This window comes from Arachis duranensis, chromosome 2 (assembly GCF_000817695.3).
Source record: "Arachis duranensis cultivar V14167 chromosome 2, aradu.V14167.gnm2.J7QH, whole genome shotgun sequence".
NCBI lineage: Eukaryota > Viridiplantae > Streptophyta > Magnoliopsida > Fabales > Fabaceae > Arachis > Arachis duranensis.
Genome location: NC_029773.3, coordinates 50,147,297 through 50,168,533, shown reverse-complemented (window position 1 = coordinate 50,168,533; position 21,237 = coordinate 50,147,297). Strand labels below are relative to the sequence as shown.

The 21,237-nt window shown below is 32.7% G+C and overlaps 1 protein-coding gene across 1 annotated transcript; it reads left to right on the top strand.

The window, feature by feature from the left end:
* The first annotated feature begins 3,957 nt into the window (after window positions 1-3,957).
* Window positions 3,958-7,165, top strand: LOC107474436 (multiple organellar RNA editing factor 2, chloroplastic). The gene is given in 4 exon segments (XM_052256966.1): window positions 3,958-4,444; window positions 5,595-5,692; window positions 5,798-5,863; window positions 7,023-7,165. Coding segments are annotated over 4 exon segments (714 nt in total). The 5' UTR covers window positions 3,958-4,037.
* Window positions 7,166-21,237: the final 14,072 nt, after the last annotated feature.

The window sequence follows — 21,237 nt, the reverse complement described above, 5'->3', positions numbered from 1 at the left end:
TGTTTTTTTAAATAATCTTACTATAATTTTATTTTGTAATATTCTATTTTGTCATGTGTACTTCAATTCATATATATTGTCTTTTTTTATGATTTACAATTAATATATACATTGTTCGTGTATGTTTTTTATATGTTAATGTTTTTATTAATTCTCTTTATTTTATTTTTTTTGTATGTCTCTTTGTTGCTCTTTATTTTAGTTATATATATTTTCTCTGTATTGATCCTTTTTTTTATTTGAAATATTGTGACAATTTAGAGTGTATGTTGTGACCTATGTGATATTCGTTAATTTAGCGTATCTTTTTAGATGATTTATGTTATAACGTGTTTAAGAAGTTGACTTAAAATTATAATATGATATATAAATTTATAATATGATTTAAAGTATGCTAAAATATTAGGACATTATCATATAAATATTTTTTTATTTGTCCGTTAGATTCAACTATTTAGAATCTTAAAAATTATGCAATTATGTAATTAATTATTTTTTTATATAATTATTGTATTGATCATTTACATTAGTGAGACTATTTTCAATAATAATATTTATAAATATGCTATTATTTATACAATTGATTGAATCATCTTATTTCTTTAAATTTAATTCTATTGAATTAATTATTCAAGTTGCCATCGCTATTTCTATTTTTAAAATTTTTTAATATTATTTAACAATTCTAATAACATAATAACAATTAAAAAAAGTAAGACGGTACATAATTACATTGACGATAAGATTGAAATACCTGTGATAAAATTATGTTGATAATATACACTTGGGTATTACTAACAACTTAAAATAAATAATAAAATAAGTTATAGGGTATTATTTTATTTAAATTATTAATAATTAAAAAAATAAAATGTCAGTAATTATTTTTAAAATAGACATTAAATTTAATTTTATGGTACTAATTTATTTGCATTGTTAATAAAATTTATAATTTTCAGATTTATATCTACTCAATTTATATATTTTATTTTATTTTACTTTAACAAAAAATTAAGACGTACATTTTTAATTATTTATTTAAAAAGTTTAGCGAAATGAGTTATATCAATTATAATTAATTATCGATAATTGATATCAATAAATTAATTTTATTAATTTATAAGATGAATAATGTGTAATGAATGTTGTGAAATTAATAAATAAAAAACTAAAAGGAATTTTTTTATTACTTTTTAATGGATATACATTTTTATAATTTTTCGTTCTCTTTATCTCTTCCTTTCAAATTTATTTCTTTTAATTTATTGAACTAAATCAATTATATTAATTATTTATATTAACTAATTGAGTACTTTTTAATGGATTATTATAACTATGTCTGTAGACCATAGACCATAGGTTAAAAATATTATAAAATTTTTTTTATAAAAATTGTTGAAAAATAAATATTTTTAAAATATGTCTTTAAGACATAAATTAACTAAATTATTTTTCAATTTAATGTGTTTGATTTATTCAATTGTATTAATTATAACTAATCAGTTATGTAATTTTATTTGATTATGATAAATATTTCATCATTTAATATTTTATTTGATTCATTAAATTACATTAATCATAACTTCAAATATTTAATTTAATTAGAGCAAATATCAAATCATTTTAAATTTTGTTTGATTCATTAAACCAAATTAATTATAACTAATTTATTATTTAATATGATCGAGATAAATATTAAATTAATTAATAAATAATATATAAAGCAATAAAATAAATAAACTCAATTAATTTAAATTATTATCTTATTATTTTATATATCCCTTTTCTTTCTCTCTATTTTATATTTCAGGTAAAATATTTATAATTTTTTATTTTTTATCTTAATTTTGCTAATATTTTTCTATAATTTTGTTTTATATTAATTCTTTTATTATTTATAATTCTTAAGGGTATTATTATTTTATTTAAAGATAATTTATTTTTTTTGTAATATTTTTATAAAAGTTAATTAATAGGTTCTTTTTTAAATTTTTTTTTGAATAAGATCGTATTTTGATTTTTCTCTTTTATCCTTTGTATTAATTAATTTTATTAATCTTCTATCGTAATACATTTTTTATCTACTCCACATATTATCTTTTCTATCTTCTTTTACTTTTTTAATTGCTCTTTTTACTTTATTTTTAATTATTTATTTTACTTTTACTTCTCATATATAGATTTATTATAATTCATCACAGGTTCTTTTTTAATTTAAGTGATTTTTTAGGTTATATTTTACTGTTGATACTTTTATTTTGTTTAGTATATTTTTTTAGTCTGTGTTTAATATAATAACTTGTAAATATCTATTCTATTATGTAAAAATTAAATTTCTGCACTTAATGATAAAACTGTCATAACAAGTTTCTGATGGTATTTTTTGATTTATTTCTTTTAACTCATTAAAATCATTTCATTATAATAAATTAATTAAATCAACTAATTGATTTGATTAGTTATTTAAATATGATACAATTTATTATAATTTCTATTAATCAATTAATCATAATTCAAATTGTATGATTATTTTGTTACGAATTTATTATTTCCTAATCTATTTATAGGCAATACATATATTAATTATAATCGTAAATTAAGCTATTTTATATTAAATGACTTATATAATGGTCATCTCATTTATTATCATAAATGCTGAATTAAATAAGTCATTATTATTTTTTATTTAGAATTAAATGAGAATAAAACCTGAGATACCATTTTATTTGGTCTTTCGGGTTTAATAGGTGTCACACTCAAATATAAATAGTGACTTCCAGATTTTAGTCTCCCACACATCAAAGACATCTCCATAACTCTTTTTCCATAAAAAGAATTTTAATTTAACTCTATCAGGGATATAGAAGGTTTTCAAAGAATAAAGAAATGGTCTGAATTTGCACGAATTCTAAATGTTCGAACTTACAGCGTTATTTCAGTTCATTGTCGTTACGAGAATGACTCTAATATATATGTGTCTAAGTACTAGAATAGATTAAATATTATTTAAGTAATTTATTTCTAATATTGGTATTTGATTAAATTAGTTTTAGAGAAATTTAAATTGTTGACTCAATTTATAAATTACGACTATTCTTTTTGAATGTATTATTTTTACATTTTTAATATAAAATTTCTTTTTTTTCAAATTTTTAAGTTTATTTTCTTTTCATGGATGATAAGGTAAGTTTGTTATTTTTCAATATTCTTTCAAGTGATGCTAGGTCCAATTTATAAATATTTTTGGTTCATATTTTAAATTTATTTGATAAGTAAATATTTGCACGCGAATCAGTGCGATTTTATAGATTTATAAGTGCTAATATCCTTTATATTTAATTTGTTTTATAGTATGATAATAACCAATATATTTTGGTGGATTTAACTATTACTATATTATTTATGATCATATTCAGTATATATGTTTAATTTATTGAAGAAAGTAGATTATTAAAACCAATTAATAACTATTTTAGAGTTAATCCAATTAACACTAAATTAAAAAAAATAATACATAACATATTTTTTTTATTTTTTATTAATCCAATTACTATTTTTTACTAATCAAATTATTATAATTCAAATTAATTTAAAAAATAATTTAAAATTATAATTTCATTCTTATCATGTGCATAGCACAAATAATTATACTTGTTATTACTTAATTTGTAATATTGAAATGATTTAATTGATAAAATATTTTAAAATTAAATTTAACAAAATAATTCATCTTTAAAAAAATAATTTGACCATTAATTATATATATACTCATAATAAGCGACATCAAAATTAAATTTCCAATATTTAGTTATTTTGTAATTAAAATAAAATTTTTTGAGATCATTTTAATGATTTTATGCTTTCAAAAATATTTTTGTTACCATTTAAATCTTTTCAACATATTTTTTAATACTTATTTATTTATATAATAAATAAAGTAAAATCCCCAATTTCTGTTTCGGTGTTTCCACTTCCGTTTCCACTCTTCATAACATCTGATATATCACTTCATATCATCCATAGTGGTTATTTCAACCATGGCGATGGCAAGATCGCTGTCTGTCTTCTCCCTTCGCTTCTCTCTCCTCCTTCCACGCTGCCTTCACTCCACTGCCGCCCCTCCGCTCCCAACCCTCATCCTCGCCCGTCGTCACAACCCCGCTGCCGCCGCCCTCTGTCGCTCCCTCCCTCCCGTTGCCGCCCGCTTTACTGCTGTCCGCTGCAATGCCAACCGCGCCGCTGAGAACATGGCCTACTCGCCGCTGAACAACAGTTCGTCGGGTTCCAACTTCAGCGAGCGGCCGCCCACCGACATGGCCCCGCTGTTCCCAGGCTGCGATTACGAACATTGGCTGATCGTCATGGACAAGCCCGGTGGCGAGGGTGCCACCAAGCAACAGATGATCGATTGCTACATTCAGACCCTCGCCAAGGTCCTTGGAAGGTATTGTTGATTTTTTGATATATTTGTTTTAATTTCTTTGTTGTAGCCGAAATTTGAATAATCTTGAGTTTGAATGTTGTTTGACAAAATGTGCCAAAACTTATTTTGAATGAAATTGGAGCATTTTGTAATATATTATTTATGTTTACAGTTGCCTCTGCGTTTGCATTTATGTACCCTGACCTTTACAGTTGCCTTTGGATTTTCTATCTATAGTTTGTGTGTTTCTTATCTAGTTTTGTCTTAGAGACAATCCAAATAAAGCCTAGAGGACTATGAGTGTTTCTGTTTTCGTCTTTTTTAGAAGGCTAAATTGTCAATTCCATAATTTCAAGGGAATAAATTTGTTGTTCTCTCGATAATTTTTTATTCTTTGAGTTTTGTGAATGTAATTATGTATTGCCATTGAGTTTATATTTATTTTATTTTATTGGGTTTAAGCATATGAATTATCTTTATCTCTGTTTTGTTGCTTCGGTTTTGAGTTTTTGTTATAATCTGGACTTGCCTCTGGTTTATGGTAAATGACATATGCTTCAACATATTCCAAGGGACCTCTGGTTGTATTAGTCACTGTAGTTACAGTAATTACAGAAAGAAGCAGCAAATACTTGAATCATCAATTTCTATACTCTATTACAAGTGTCGTTAATAGTTGTTTGCAAGTTGGGGTTTCAGAGGATAGGGGAGGAAAGGGAAGGTTTGTAGTGTAAAAGTTCAATGTTTAACAAGTTGCGAATAGAAGACTCGAATAAACACAATGAGTTTTATTATAGAAGACTTTATCTCCCTCATTTTGCTAGTTTCCAAATACATATACCAAACAAAGTACTATATAAACATCACTCTTGGTTCGTTAAATTTTCCTATCTTTTGGATTTCTGATATAATTTTGGCTCATAGGTTACTACTGACACGTCCTTTTTATTTTATGTTTTTTACCAGGTCTGTTAAGCATAGAAAAGAATTGATTATTTGGTATATGAGTCTCTCTTGAAGATAGAAAACATTCAATTCTTTTTGGGGGATGATTTATCTTAGCATATTGGTAGCTTTTGTTGTTTATTTTGCATGTATGCCCAATATGATTTACTGCACTGTTGTTAGTTTTGCACAAGTAATGAGTTGTATCATTATTCTTGGTTTTTAGTGAAGAGGAAGCTAAGAAGAAGATTTACAATGTTTCATGTGAGAGGTACTTCGGGTTTGGATGTGAGATTGATGAAGAGACCTCTAATAAGCTGGAAGGTTTGTAATGGCAAAGTGTATGCCTTATTAGTACTACGTGTATGCCTTATTAGTACTGCATTTTGCTGCAGTTGTATTTACACTTTCCGTTTCTTCTTTTAATAGGGTTGCCTGGAGTTCTGTTTGTTCTCCCAGATTCATATGTTGATCCTGAAAACAAGGACTATGGTGGTGAGTGTTTATCTACTTCTATTTTGAGCTCCTTTATGTTTATACTTTTTGAACATTACATCCTGGGGTTCTCATAAAAGTAATAAAATGTTTAGCTTACTATTTGACTCGGCTTGGAAACCTAGTGTGGTGGTTAAGTTATATCTTTGAGTTCTAACTGCTAGCAAACCTAGTGAAATGTTACGCAAGCTTCTGGTGCTCCAATTAGTTTGTTCCTTAAGAACACATCCATCTCCAAAATGCTGTACCTTCTATTAAGGTCTGCCACTCTGGCTTATGTCGTAATATTGTCAGGATTTTTGTCATCTTTAACAGTTAAATATACAGAAATGCATTGACGTTAGTCTGAACAAATTATAATAGTCCGCCAACATATATTTTAGCTTGTTAGATTCACTATCATTACTATCCTTTCATCTATCCTGTAGTTGCAGAATCATTGGAGTTGATACATGAAACCACATCACATCCACTTACAACTTTCCTTCATCTGTTCTATAGTCCTGCTTTGCTTTATAGATTCCCAAAATCAGAAACCAACTGATTCTTTTTACCAAAATTTTAATTTTCAAATTATGCTTGTACTCCCCTGTAGCTGTTGATATTATTTTTGTTATCAATCTTACCATCCATCTCGGTCAGTATTTTTCTACTTCATCTGCATATAACACTGTTTTTTGCCCCTTCATTAGTAGTCTGGCTTTACTAGGTAATGTCTAGCTCTGAACGCTAATGGAATAACATTGAATTTCACTCCTACCCTGTTCTGTTGGTTCATCAATCATACTGATGCCGAATTATTAACTAACTTCAAACTCGTCATTTTCTTTCAACTGCTCTTCATTAGGCTACTTGTTTCTGATGTTGGTTGATAAATCACAGGGTCTGCCCAATGTAGTATTTGCACGAATTTCAAATATCAGAATTTGTTATACTCCTTATTAATGATCTTATTCACACCAAATTTCTCCACCATTCTCCATAGATTTGATAATTTTGCAGTTGTTTATCTTGTTGTTCTATATTACTATATTTAGCATTAAAGTATAACATACTGCACTAGTGGAAGCTGAGTTCTTTTTTAATCAATGCTGCCTTTCGCCTCCATGTTATGTATCACGGCTCAGGCTAATAGTCATTTTCAAATGCATTGGTCCAGCTGAACTATTTGTGAATGGAGAAATCGTCCAGAGATCACCTGAAAGACAGAGAAGGGTGGAGCTACAGCCACAACGGCATCAAGACAGGCCAAGATACAATGATAGAACAAGGTATGCTCGACGTAGATAAAGCATAAGGTGAAGGAGCAAGTGTTGATGAGAGGGAGAGAGATGTAGATGCTTTGCATAAGGATTGGAATCTGCTTCATTTTGTAGCCTTTGGATGCCAACACAATTAGACAAATCATGGTTGCATCATGTTATAAGGCAGAGACATATTTAGGTGGCCAGATATGTTCTAAATAACAATACTCAGTTGAAAACGGTATCAGGTGGATTCTATTCTTTGTAATACCTTTTCATTTTTAGCAGAATGCTGACCATAAACGATATCTCCGTCTAATGTTACTGTTTCTAATCTTTATGCTGTTAGCTCACACTTGATCTGAAAAAGTGCTTTTCCTTGGTTTTTTGAAGTTAGACGGGTCTTATTTTGAGTTGAACCTGGTCTTGATATATAATTAGCATTTGGTCTAGCAACTTGCATTTTTTTTTTTCGTCCCTTGTGTTGATATATGGATTAGCTAATAATGGATAGCTATTTATATCAGTCGGAAATTAAGTTAGTGCAGCTAGTTTTCATTTAGAAGTTAGTTTTTATGTTATATAAGGCAACGATTCGTTAGAGAGATGGACAGTGAGACATGGACCCGGTAGTATATGTCCACTGTTTATTTGTTAAGACAGATTTTCATAGATACAGTAGTACACAGATATAGATAAAATATATGTTTTTAGTGTCCTTCCTTTATTCACTTTATTAGATAGATAAGATTTATTCACTTTCAAGATTAGATTCAGAATGTGAATGAAGGCAAACGTGAATGAAAATTATAATATTCACTTAGAAGCATTTAAAACTAACTCAGCAGTGAGTTGGAACTAAAAATAAAATACGACTAAAATTGAGCAAATTTTCATAATGAAGATTGAAAACTCACTGAGAAAGTGACATAGAGAATTCAAATAAATAACCTAAAAATCACAAAACAAGTGACATAGAACTCCAATTGACACGAAAAGCAAGGTACAAAAAGAATTAAGAAAAATTGAGGAAGAAGGAGGTAGAAAGGATGTGTCAGGAGGGATCGCAGTAAACCTCAAAGGATCTAGAGAGCCATAAAACCTCCGAGCAGAAGGAGAAGAAAGATCTACACTTTGGATCGTAGAAAAAGCAGAGAAGAGAATTAACACATAGAACAGGGAATCAAAAGAATATTAACACAGAGGAATTAACAAATTATGAAACAGAAGAAGAATTTTGTATAAAAACCTAGATGTAAAAACGAAGACTGAGAAGACAAGATGATTAGAGGCAGCGAGGTGATGAGCGGCGGCAACAAACCGTCAACATAAATTTAGTGGAATCATTAAGAGAAGCTGCGGGTTCAACATAAATATATAAAAATAAATTAACCTCAACAAACAATTGAGCAAGAAAAAAAAGTTTTAATTGCAACCAAATCTAAGCAAAAAATGAAAAGAAAAGCTTGAATGCCAAAAATTAAATATTACAATTTTGATAACAAAAAAAAACCTTGAATCACAACTTCATCTGTTCATTTTTAAGTTCTTAATCATGTTGATGCTTTGAAATCAGTATGTTATTGGATTCATGTTGCTCCCACACTCTGCACCCCAAACCAATTCATCTAAAAAAGAAAATTTATGACTCAGATCAAAAGATTTGAAACTTTAAATGAAGCGGGAAGATAAGCAACAATAAAAGATTCTAATGTGGTATTTTTTTTCCTATGTTGCAATAATTCATGCTCCATTACTTAGAAATCTCATTTGGTTTTATTGGATGCAAAATTAAAGATAAGAGAAAAATAGATTAAGACCTTTTGACAAAGAGCAATTAGAATTCTGGCAACAATAGTGTGATTCTAGATTTTCTACAACAACAGCTCCACACCATATAAAGACGCCTATACAACAACAACAATAACAATAACGACAATGACAACAACATTACAAATATATACATCAGATCAAATAGTAATTAAGGAACACACACAACTCATCATTGCAAACCATCACCAATCTGTCATTGAAAAAAGAGAAAAGGAAAAAGAAAAAATCACCCGAGGTGGGAGCATGTCTCTTGAGAGTGATTTAGTGTTGCTATCTACTATGAAGACACAGTTTAAATAAAAAAGATAATATTAAAAAATAAAAAAAACTATGTGCAAGGATATTAAAATCTTATACTTGAATTTTTTCAAAGGGTTTGTTGGGCAGTTTGTTGCAAAATGTCCAGAAAAATTCCCATAGTTGTAACAGCTTTCGCCGCCACAAACGCTGCCATACCTGCCTCTGCATCCGCCTCCTCACTGGTTGCAATCCTTGACCCAGCCCACTATGGTTGTAGCATTCACGACCGACATTGCATTTTCCACCTTATCCACCATCGCCATGTCGACCATCACCACTAACCCCACTGCGACCACTGGACCATTGCTGCCTTAGACTCCTCAACCACCATAGCCGCTGCTGCAACCTCATCTACTGCCAACACCCTTGCCACAACTATTGTTGTCCCTTTCACCATGACAGAAAATAAATAGATCTCACTGTTTTGTTCTTGTCACCGCCGCTGCTGCGCTCTCCACTTGTCTATTCTTGTTGTATGTGTTTTCTGTGGCAGTCACTCATTTTTTTCACCGATCTACTCTCTTTCACCTCTTCCTCTTTCCTATCCACCATCATGACGTCAATAAACACCACACACTTGGCATGGCATCACGAAATGATGGAAAAAGGTTATCTGGTGACAAAGATATCAGAAGAAGAATAAAAAGAAGAGAAAAAAATGGAAAAAGATAATGAGAGAGAATGTAAATAATAAAAATAAATCTTTTTTTTATTTTGATTTTGAATTTAAAATTTAAAATTTTAAATTTTATTGGAGTACATACATGTAAAGTAAATTGAAAAAGGAAGATAAAGAAATCAGATACGGTCATGAAAATTGCAGTGTAATGAGAATAGTTTATGTAGGAATGTTATTGTAATAAAGGTTATGGTCATGAAAACTGTGGTGTAATGAGAATAATTTGATGTAGAAATATTATTGTAATAATAGATGAAGGTGTTTGTTTTTGTATGATGATAAATATATACGTACCGATACAATAAAAACGTGGACAAATTAAAACACGACATGTGGATTATATTTTCCACATCAGTAATTAATTTTTTTTTAAATATATATCATATCAATACTTTTACTAATCTTTCTTTATACTTTAATAAAAATAAAAAATATTTTTTATTTAATGTTACAAAAAGACTTAAATAACTTTTTTTTATATCGGACAAAAACTACTCTAATCTTTCTAATTTAGTCAAAATTCAATTAGTTTTAGTTTCATAATTTTAAATCTGAAACAATTTAAAAATCAAAATCAAAATACATTCCATTATTCATATACACTAAAAAATTATTTTGTCTCTCATGAACCCTAATCTAATTTCTCGTAACCCCATTCATATCACAAATAAGAACACATCTGAAAATTTATTTTTTATCATTGTATACCGATCTACTAATAAAGTGCAACCTCACCCCTAATCTCATATCTAGACAGTAGCAGCCTATCTTCACCCTCTCCCTTCCTCGTAGCCGCCCTCTCTCTTCATCATTCTTCACGCAGTAGCAACACGCACCAGCAGCTGCCTTGTCATTCTCCACGCATCGACAACCCTGTGTCGCCCTCCGTGCAGTGCAGCCATTGTGTTGTCCTCAACGTAGCAGCAACCTCGTATTGCTCTCTAGCGTCGTGCCTTCCTCCGCTCCTCCCTGCAATTGCCAATCTTTGTCTTCTGTTTACAACTGTTTAGCCCTGTCGTTTCCACCATCTAGCCCCATAGTTTTTGTTGACACAGTTAGCCCTACCATTTTTGCTCTTCATGGTTGTGAACTAAGGCTGTGTTTAGTTAGTGTATATCAAAGGACATAGACACTAAGACATAAATAAAAAAGACAAAGACACAAAATACATGTATATATATTTTATGTTTGGAACATAAAGACAGAAGACACATAAATTATTAAAAAGTCTATAATATCCTCATCATCTACCTTTACCACCACCATTACCATGAAAGAGCCCAACAACGGAAACAACACAAATATCTAATACAAGAACAATATGGAAGCACTCTCAACACAATATAGCAGTAACTATGAACAAACAAATATAGCAAGTAAAACAATAACAAGAACGCACCGAGATTTTAACGTGGAAAATCCTCTCAATGTAAGAGGTAAAAACCATGAGTCGTCAAGACCAATGAAATAAATCTACTATAATCAAATGAGGTACAAGAGAGTCTCAAACAAAGTACAAATCGTGCATATAACCAGCCAAAACATCAAAGCACCAAAGCTTACAAATGAGAAGCAAGAAGATGAAAATATCCAAAAATAGAGCTGCTGTTCGAGCATATTTCTCCCTCTGCAAACCTCTAATCAAAATCGCCACCATTTAGAATGAAGAACAAGATGAGAAGAATTTGCAGTCCAAATTTCACATCGATCCAATGGTGAAACCTGTTTTCTCTCTTGCGAAGCCAATTTCTCCGACAGTAGAATTTCAATCAATATCTCTACCATCCAAATTGAAGAAAAAGATGAGACGAACACGCAGTTTAAATTTCAAAAAGATCCAATGGAAAACAAATAAGAAACTGCTATTTGAAATTTACTGCTTTGCATAAAAAAAGGAATTCTATTTTTCCTCTTCTGTCTCACTTTGATGGCTACACTCTCTACCTTTCAGTGACCCCAAAAATCTGATTAAGGTAGAGACACAAGGGTGCAAGAATACACCCCAAAAAAGTTGGGCTTGAGCCTAAAAAAGGACAGAGAAAAGTCTGACAAATCTCCCCCTTCTCGACTAGGTGGAGGCCATTGCAATCAAACAACAAGTTTCAAGCTTATCTCTTGACAATGCTTTTGCTATCATATCAGCACCGTTGTCATCAGTATGAACTTTCTAGTTATAATAACTTGGAGTCTAACAAATTCTGTAACCAGTGATACCTAACATCAATATGTTTAGATCTTGCATGAAAAGTAGAATTCTTGGCAAGATAAGTAGCACTTTGACTATCACACAACAATACATAACAGTCTTGCTTGAAGCCAACCGCTACAAGAAACTTCTTCATCCACAACAACTCTTTACATGCTTCAGTTGTTGCAATAAACTCTACCTCTGTTGTAGAAAGTGGAACACATTTCTGTAGTCTTGACTGCCATGAAATAGCTCCCCCTGCAAACTTGACTAAATAACATGAAGTAGACTTTCGAGAATCAATATCTCCTACCATGTCTGCATCAGTATAGCCAACTAGCAAAGGTTTCTCACCACCAAAACTCAAACTCAAGTTAGTTGTACCTTTGAGATATCTCATAATCCATTTAATAGCATTCCAATGTTCTTTACCTGGATTAGAGGAAAAACGACTCACAATACCAACCGCATGAGCAATATCTGGTCTAGTACACACCATAGTATACGTCAAGCTTCCAACAGCTGAGGCATAAGAAATTTCATCCATTGCTTGTTTCTCTTCATCAGTGGTTGGACACTGCTTGGTGCTCAACTTAAAATGAGGAGCAAAAGAACTAGCAACACATTTGGCATCATTCATGCCAAAATTTTAAAGCATCTTCTTATGTACTTCTCCTGTGACAAATAAAGCTTCTTGGAATCTCTATAATGAGTAATAGTCATGCCCAAAATCTGTTTGGAAGGACCCAAGTCCTTCAGAGCAAAGAACTTGCTCGACTATTTCTTCAAAACATTAATCCTCAAAGCATTCTTGTCCACAATCAAAATATCATCCACATAAAGCAAAAGAATGATAAAATCACCATTAGAAAATTTTGAACAAATACACAATGATCTCAAGTTGTCTTATGGTAACCATGCTCCCCCATAACAAATTCAAACTTCTTGTACCACTGTCTTAGAGCTTGCTTCAACCCATAAAGACTCTTTTTAAGTTTACACACAAAATCTTCCTTTTCTTTAACAATAAAGCCCTCTGGTTGCTCCATGCAGATTTCTTTATCCAAATTACCGTGAAGAAAAGTTATCTTCACATCCATTTGCTTAATCTCCAGATCAAGAAAAGCTGCTAATCCAAGCATAACATGAATGGATGACATCCTCACAACATGACAGAAAATCTCATCATAATCAACACCTTTTCTCTGGCTAAAGTCTCTATCAACCAATCTAGCCTTATACCGAGGCTTAGAATTGTGTTCTTCATTCTTGATTCTAAATACCCATTTGTTCTTCAAAACTCTCATACCCTTAGGTAGCTTCACCAACTCATAGGTATCATTCTCAAGTAAGGAATTCATTTCTTCTTGCATAGCTTCAAGCTATTGAGCTTTGCTTTCATCTTTAACAGCCTCTCTGAAACATTTAGGTTCTCTCCCATCAGTCAACAAAACAAACTCATGTAGAGAATACTTTGACGAAGGCTTCCTCTCTCTTGTAGACCTTCTAAGTGCATTTGCAAGAATTTCTAAAGTTGGTTGTTCATCTTGATCATCATCACCAACTTCATCAAGTATCAGATCAATTGTTCCATCTTCACCTGCACTTATATCATGCTTATTATTTTGAGCTTCAACTCTACCATCTTCCACCAAGGCATAGATGGAGTAATATCCAAGTGAAAATCATCACTAGGCTAAACCATTGGCTTCTCCGCATTATCAACATCCTTCAATGTTTGGTCTTCAACAAAGACAACATCTCTACTCCGAATCACCTTCTTGCTAATAGGATCATAAAACCTATAACCAAACTCATCCATGCCATAGCCAATAAAAATACACTGCCTAGTCTTTACAACAAGCTTAGATCTCTCATCTTTGGGAATATGAACAAAAGCTTTACATCCAAAGAAACTTAAATGTTCATAAGAAACATCTTTTCCTGATCATACGTTCTCTAGCACTTCAAATTGCAAGGGAACACATGGTGTCTGGTTCAAGACATGAATAACAGTGCTCAAAGCTTCACCCCAAAAAGATTTTGCCAATTCAGATTGTGACAATAAGCACCTAACTCTTTCAACTAAAGTTATGCTCATCCTTTTAGCCAAGCCATTCAGCTGAGGAGTATTTGGAGGAGTCTTTTGATGTCTTATACCATGCATTTTGCAATAAGCATCAAATGGACCTGAGTACTCACCACCATTGTTAGTACAAATGCATTTTAACTTCTTCCCAGTTTCTCTTTCAATAGAAACTTGAAATTTCTTGAACACATTCAAAACTTGATCTTTGGTCTTCAAAATGTAAACCCATAATTTTCTAGAATGGCTATCAATAAAGGTTACAAAATAGATAGACCGTCTAAGTGTTCTTGTCTTCATCGACCTACATACATCAAAATGCACCAAGTCAAGTATTTTCGGCTTCCTTGAAGGTGGATGACTCTTAAAAGAAACTCTTTTTTGTTTTCTAGCAAAGCAATGGTTGCACTTTTGCAAAGCAACTTTGCAACAAGATAAAAGATTCCTCTTGGATAACATATTCATTCATTTCTTACTCATATGACATAATCTTTTATGCCATAAATCAGTTTCATCAACAGAGATCAAAAGCAGAGACCAGTGTCAAAACACCTAATGAGGACCCCCTAGCTGGCGTTCTGATAAACCACTATTTTATGGTTTATCTTGTGCTCAATTGAGTGGTTTTTATCAAGTCTTTGCCCACTTATTCATATGATTTGCGTAGTTTTACATTCTCCTTCCTGATTTTGTGCTATGATTGAAAGCATGTTTCTTTTGTCTTAAATTAGTTAATTTTAAATCCTCTCTTATTATCATTTGATGCCTTGATATGTGTGTTAAGTGATTTCAAGGATTACAGGGTAAGAATAGCTTAGAGGATGGAAAGGAAGCATGCAAAAGTGGAAGGAATACAAGAAGTTGAAGGAATTGCAAAGCTGTCAGCCTGGCCCTCTCGCACTAAAACGATCATAACTTGAGCTACAGAGATCCAAATGATGCGGTTCCACTTGCATTGAAAAGCTAACGTCCGGGGCTTCGATTTGATATATAATTCGCTATAGTGGCCATACAAATAGACGACGCAAACGCGCGCTCCATGTGGACGCGTCGCATATGCGAACTTCAATCCGCACGGACGCATGGACGACGCCTCCGCGTCACTTTGTCGCGACCTGTATGGACTAGATTTCACAATCAGCGACTTCTAGGCTGTTTCTGACCCAGTTTTCAGCCTAGAGAACACAGATTAGAGGCTATAAAGTGGGGGAATACATCCATTCATAAGAAGGCTTTCATAATTCATAATTTTAGTTTTAGATGTAGTTTTTAGTGAGAGAGGTTCTCTCCTCTCTCTTAGGATTAGGATTAGGATTTTTAGTTATTTCAACTCCCAATTTTTCTTCTTCATACCAGGTTCAATAATTTATGTTTCTCTTATACTTTTATTTACTCTGATGCTTTCATTTGTATCTAATTTGTGTTGCCCATTTGGCTTATGAATATTGTCCATGTTAGATTTTATTGCTTTGAATGTATGTTATTTGAGGTATTCCATATATTTATGATTTTAATTTAGATTTTTATATTATTGGCTTTAATTGATTAATTGGAAGCTCTTGAGTTATCAACTATTCATAATTGATTGTTATGTCGGCTGATTAATTTGAATTCCACTAACTCTAGTCCTTCCTTAGGAGTTAGCTAGGACTTGGGAATTCTAACCAATTGGTTCACTGGACTTTCCCTTGCTTATGCAAAGGTTAACTAAGTGGGATTAACTTCCATTCTTATAGGAGTAACTAGGATAGGACTTCCGAATTTTCATATCTTGCCAAGAGTTTATTTTATAGTTATTTATTTATTTCGCTTATCATTTATCATACTTGTTCCTCATTCTCAAAACCCTCAAAATTTTACTTTTTTTCATAGCCAATAATAAGTCATATCTCCCTGCAATTCCTTGAGAAGACGACCCGAGGTTTAAATACTCGGTTATCAATTTTAAAAGGGTTTGTTACTTGTGACAACCACAACGTTTGTAAGAAAGGTTGATTGCTTGGTTTAGTAACTATACTTTCAACGAGAGTTTACGATAACTTCTAAACCATCAATCTTCAGTTCTTCAAAATGGCGCCGTTGCCGGAGAATTGCAAATGTGTGCTTTATTATTGGTTATTGTAAATATTTTTCAAAAATTTTTTTTCTTTTACTTGTTTATTTGTTTCTTCTTTTTTCCCTTATTTCTGACAGCTATTATGAATTCTCACCCCTCTTGCTTTGAGTCTAGTTCTAATTTTGTTGCAAGGAATGGAAGCTATAATAGGAATATGCATTAAGGTCAAAGCAATCAAAGATGGACGGAGCCAAGAGGATCTGATCAACCCTTTAGGCAATAACATCCTCCTAGATATCACAGACAAAGACCATCCTACAATGCATACCAAGCTAATAGATATGGTGGACCGCCTAGTAGCTACCAACAAGCCCCACCGTATGCTCAAAGACCATCCTCACAACGTAACTTTGAACCACCATACTCACAAGCCCCTTTCCACCATTCACCTCCATATGACCCCAATTCTCATTCACCACACCAACCACCATATGAACCATACCCAGAACCACCACCTCAATATACACCATATCCATATCCTCATCAAGAGGAACCACTTCCATGTTATGAACCTTTTCTCCCAACAAATGAACCCTCCTATCTACCCCAAACCTCCATGGAAAGCAAACTTGCCTCTATCACTAGTTTTGCCTCTATTCTTCAAGCACTTATATCCCACTTGGGCCAACCCTCTACACCCAATATTCAACCCTCAAGCTCTAATGCACTTCCATCTCAACCACATAATGATCCACCCATACCATCACCACCATCCATGGAAGAGCACCAACATCCATCAATCCAAGAGCAACATGATCCCACTGATACTATTGACCATACTTCATAAGGAGCTAGAGGAGGCACTAAAGGTGAAGGTAGTAGATACCCTTGAAGTTGACAGCGCGTTTGAAGAACTAGTGAAAAAAGACGACAAGGAGGATTTTGTGCTTGAAGGTGAAGAAATAGTTGAAAAGAAAATCATCGAGGATGAATACGATTTCATACTTAAATACCTGGATCAAGCAAGAAATCGATTACCTTTTCGACGTTCAGACATTCAAAGAACCCCCATGGTTTCATGTGGGAAATCTACTGAAGAACGTAGCAGGAAGGAGAAATTGGGCACTCCGGTGGATAGTGAGCAGCAAGATTTGATATTGGAACAAGTGGAGGAAGCCAGAATTATTGAAAAAGAAGAGAAGGCAGTGGTTGAAGACTTAGGAGATGCTGAACCTCCACGGGAAAGTCAAGTTATAGAGCATCCTTCAAAGACATTTGAAGCTGATGTTGAGGAGGATGTACAACCTCCAAAGGATATCATAGTTGAAGACTTTGAAGGAGATGATCAAGAGATGGATTCAATCATTAATGAATTCTTATCTGCATTTGAATCCTCTCCCATTGGACTTGAAATGGAGTTTAAAGAAGAAGAAGCACAACCTCCCATGCCCTTGGTGCAAAATGAAGAAGAAATTGAATCGGAAGAAATCCACCAAGAGGAAGAGGTTGATATTGAAGAAGATTGCAAAGAGGTGGAAGATGTCGAAGAAGAGCACAAGGAAGTGGAGCCTGCACGTTCATTAGAAACACCTCCCCCTAAGTTGCCATCATCCTTCACAACATTCAAGTGGGTAAAATTCATATCCCTTAGCTTTCTAATTCCACTTGAATATGGGCTACTGGAGACGGATGGTCAACTTAGAGCTCTCTGTGGCATTAAGAGTAAGAAGAAGATGGTCAGTGATATGATTTATCCTGCAAGGTTCAACATGGTTGTGTGCTCAAAATTTAAACGCAAAGGTTGGTGTAAAGCTCAACACAATGGGTCTAGGAAGTTGTTTGGCCGCTGATGAGCGGATATTTTATACGCTTTTTGGGGGTAATTTCATGTAGATTTTAGTATGTTTTAGTTAGTTTTTAGGAGAATATTATTAGTTTTTAGGCAAAAATCATATTTCTGGACTTTACTATGAGCTTGTGTGTTTTTCTGTGATTTTAGATAATTTCTGGCTGAAATTGAGGGAGCTGAGCAAAAATCTGAGTTAGGCTGAAAAAGGACTGCTGATGCTGTTGGATCCTGACCTCCCTGCACTCGAAACGGATTTTCTGGAGCTACAGGAGTCCAATTGGCGCGCTCTCAACGGCGTTGGAAATTAGACATCCAGGGCTTTCCAGCAATATATAATAGTCCATACTTTGCATGAAGATAGACGAGGTAACTTGGCGTTGAACGCCAAGTTCATGCTGCTGTCTGGAGTTAAACGCCAGAAAAACGTCATGATCCGGAGTTGAACGCCCAAAACACGTCATAACCTGGAGTTTAACGCCAAGAAAGGCCTCTACTCGTGGATAGCTTTAGTCTCAGCCTCAGCACACACCAAGTGGGCCCCAGAAGTGGGTTTCTGCACCAATTATTTCAGTTTATTCATTTTCTGTAAACCTAGGTTACTAGTTTACTATTTAAACAACTTTTAGAAACTTATCTTGTACCTCATGACATTTTCAGATCTGAATTACATACTTTGTGACGGCATGAGTCTCTAAACTCCATTGTTGGGGGTGAGGAGCTCTGCAGCGTCTCGATGATTTAATACAATTCCTTTGTTTTCCATTCAAACACGCTTGTTCTTATCTAAGATGTTTATTCGCGCTTAATTGTGAAGAAGGTGATGATCCGTGACACTCATCACCTTCCTCAATCCATGAACGTGTGCCTGACAACCACCTCCGTTCTACATCAGATTGAATGAATATCTCTTAGATTCCCCAACAGAATCTTCGTGGTATAAGCCGGATTGATGGCGGCATTCATGAGAATCCGGAAAGTCTAAACCTTGTCTGTGGTATTCCGAGTAGGATTCCGGGATTGAGTGACTGTGACGTGCTTCAAACTTGTAACCTACTGGGCGTTAGTGACAGACGCAAAAGAGGGATTCTATTCCAGCAGGGGAGGGAACCAACCGGTGATTAGCCATACTGTGACAGAGTGCGTGAGCATTAGTTTTCACTGCGAGGATGGGAAGTAGCCACTGACAACGGTGACACCCTACATAGAGCTTGCCGTGGAAGGAACTTGCGTGTGAGAAGAGGATTTCAAGGAAGAGTTGAAGCTCAAAGGACAAAGCATCTCCAAAACTCCAACATATTCCCCATTACTGCACAACAAGTAACGCTGTTATTCGCATCTCCAACACTCCAACATATTCCCCAGTATTGCAAAACAAGTAACATTGTTCCCTCTTTTATTTTTATAATCAAATCTAGTAATTTCACATTTAATCCAAATAATCCTTGTTGACATCCTGACTAAGATTAATAAAATAAATATTGATTGCTTCAAACCAATAATCTCTGTGGATTCGACCCTTACTCACGTAAGGTATTACTTGGACGACCCAGTGCACTTGCTGGTCAGTTGAACGGAGTTGTGAAAAGAAAGTAATCAGTTAGTTAAATTAGTTCTGTTTGGCACATGCCAAGGAGCCATTAATTAAGGATCACAACTTCGTCCACCAAGTTTTTGGCGCCGTTGCCGGGGATTATTGAGTTTGGACAATTGAAGGCTTATTTTATTTCTTAGATTATGAATAATTTATTTTTATTTTTGTTGTTATAGAGTCATCAAATTCCGATAGGATAGTTTATTTTCAAAAAATTTCTTTTCAAAAATATTATTTTTCTTAATTAAGTGTTAATTTTTCGTGAGTTTAGTGTCTTATCCTAAGTTTGGTGTTAATTGCATGTTTTATATGTTCTTTGAAAATTTCGTGTTAGTGTTCTTGGTTCTTCCTTGATCTTTAAGTTGTTCTTGATAATTGGTTATACCCTTTGGAACCTTTTTCAAAAATAATTTTTCTTGGATTGAATCTTGTGCCAAACTTTAAGTTTGGTGTTTTCTTGTTAATTTTTTTTTATAATTTTTGAAAATTTTCTTAAAGTTTTCTAAAAATTTTAAGTTTGGTGTTCTTTCTTTTGTTCTTGGTGTTCTTGAGTTTTTCTTGTATCTTAATCTTAAAATTTTTAAGTTTGGTGTTCCTTGGTGTTTTCCCTCCAAAAATTTTCGAAAATAAGGAGCATTAGATCTAAAAATTTTAAGTCTTGTGTCTTTTGCGTGTTTTTCTCTTCCATCATAAAATTCAAAATTCAAAAATTTTATATTTTCCAACTACTTTTTTGAAATTTTTTTTTTAAATTTCTAGATTTTAATTTCATTTTTATTTATTCCATTACTATAAAATAAATAATTCTCAACATATAAATTCTCAACTTGTATTCCATCATGGAAGCAAGTTCCCTCCAAAAATTTTCGAAAATAAGGAGCACTAGATCTAAAAATTTTAAGTCTTGTATCTTTTGTGTGTTTTTCTCTTTCATCATAAAATTCAAAATTCAAAAAATTTTATATTTTCTAACTAATCTTGAACTACTTTTTCGAAATTTTTTTTATATACGTAAAATTTTAGATTTTAATTTCAATTTTTTTCGAAAAAAATTTTAACTTCTTTTTATATATTTTGTTTTTACTTATTCCATTTTTTTTTAAATCAACATATAAATTATCTCTTGTAATCCAATATGGAAGCAAGTAGGAATGAACAGTCCAAGAGGACTCTGGGGTCATATGCTAACCCCACTACTGCTTCATATGGGAGTAGTATCTGCATACCCTCCATTGGAGTTAGTAGCTTTGAGCTGAATCCTCAGCTCATTATCATGGTGCAGCAAAACTGCCAATACTCTGGTCTTCCACATGAAGAACCTACAGAATTTCTGGCACAATTTCTGCAAATTGCTGATACAGTACATGATAAGGAAGTAGATCAGGATGTCTACAGATTATTACTGTTTCCATTTGCTGTAAAAGATCAAGCTAAGAGGTGGTTAAATAACCAGCCTAAGAACAGCATAAAAACATGGAAACAGCTGTCAAAAAAATTCCTGAATCACTATTTCCCTCCAAAACGGATGACACAGCTAAGGCTAAACAT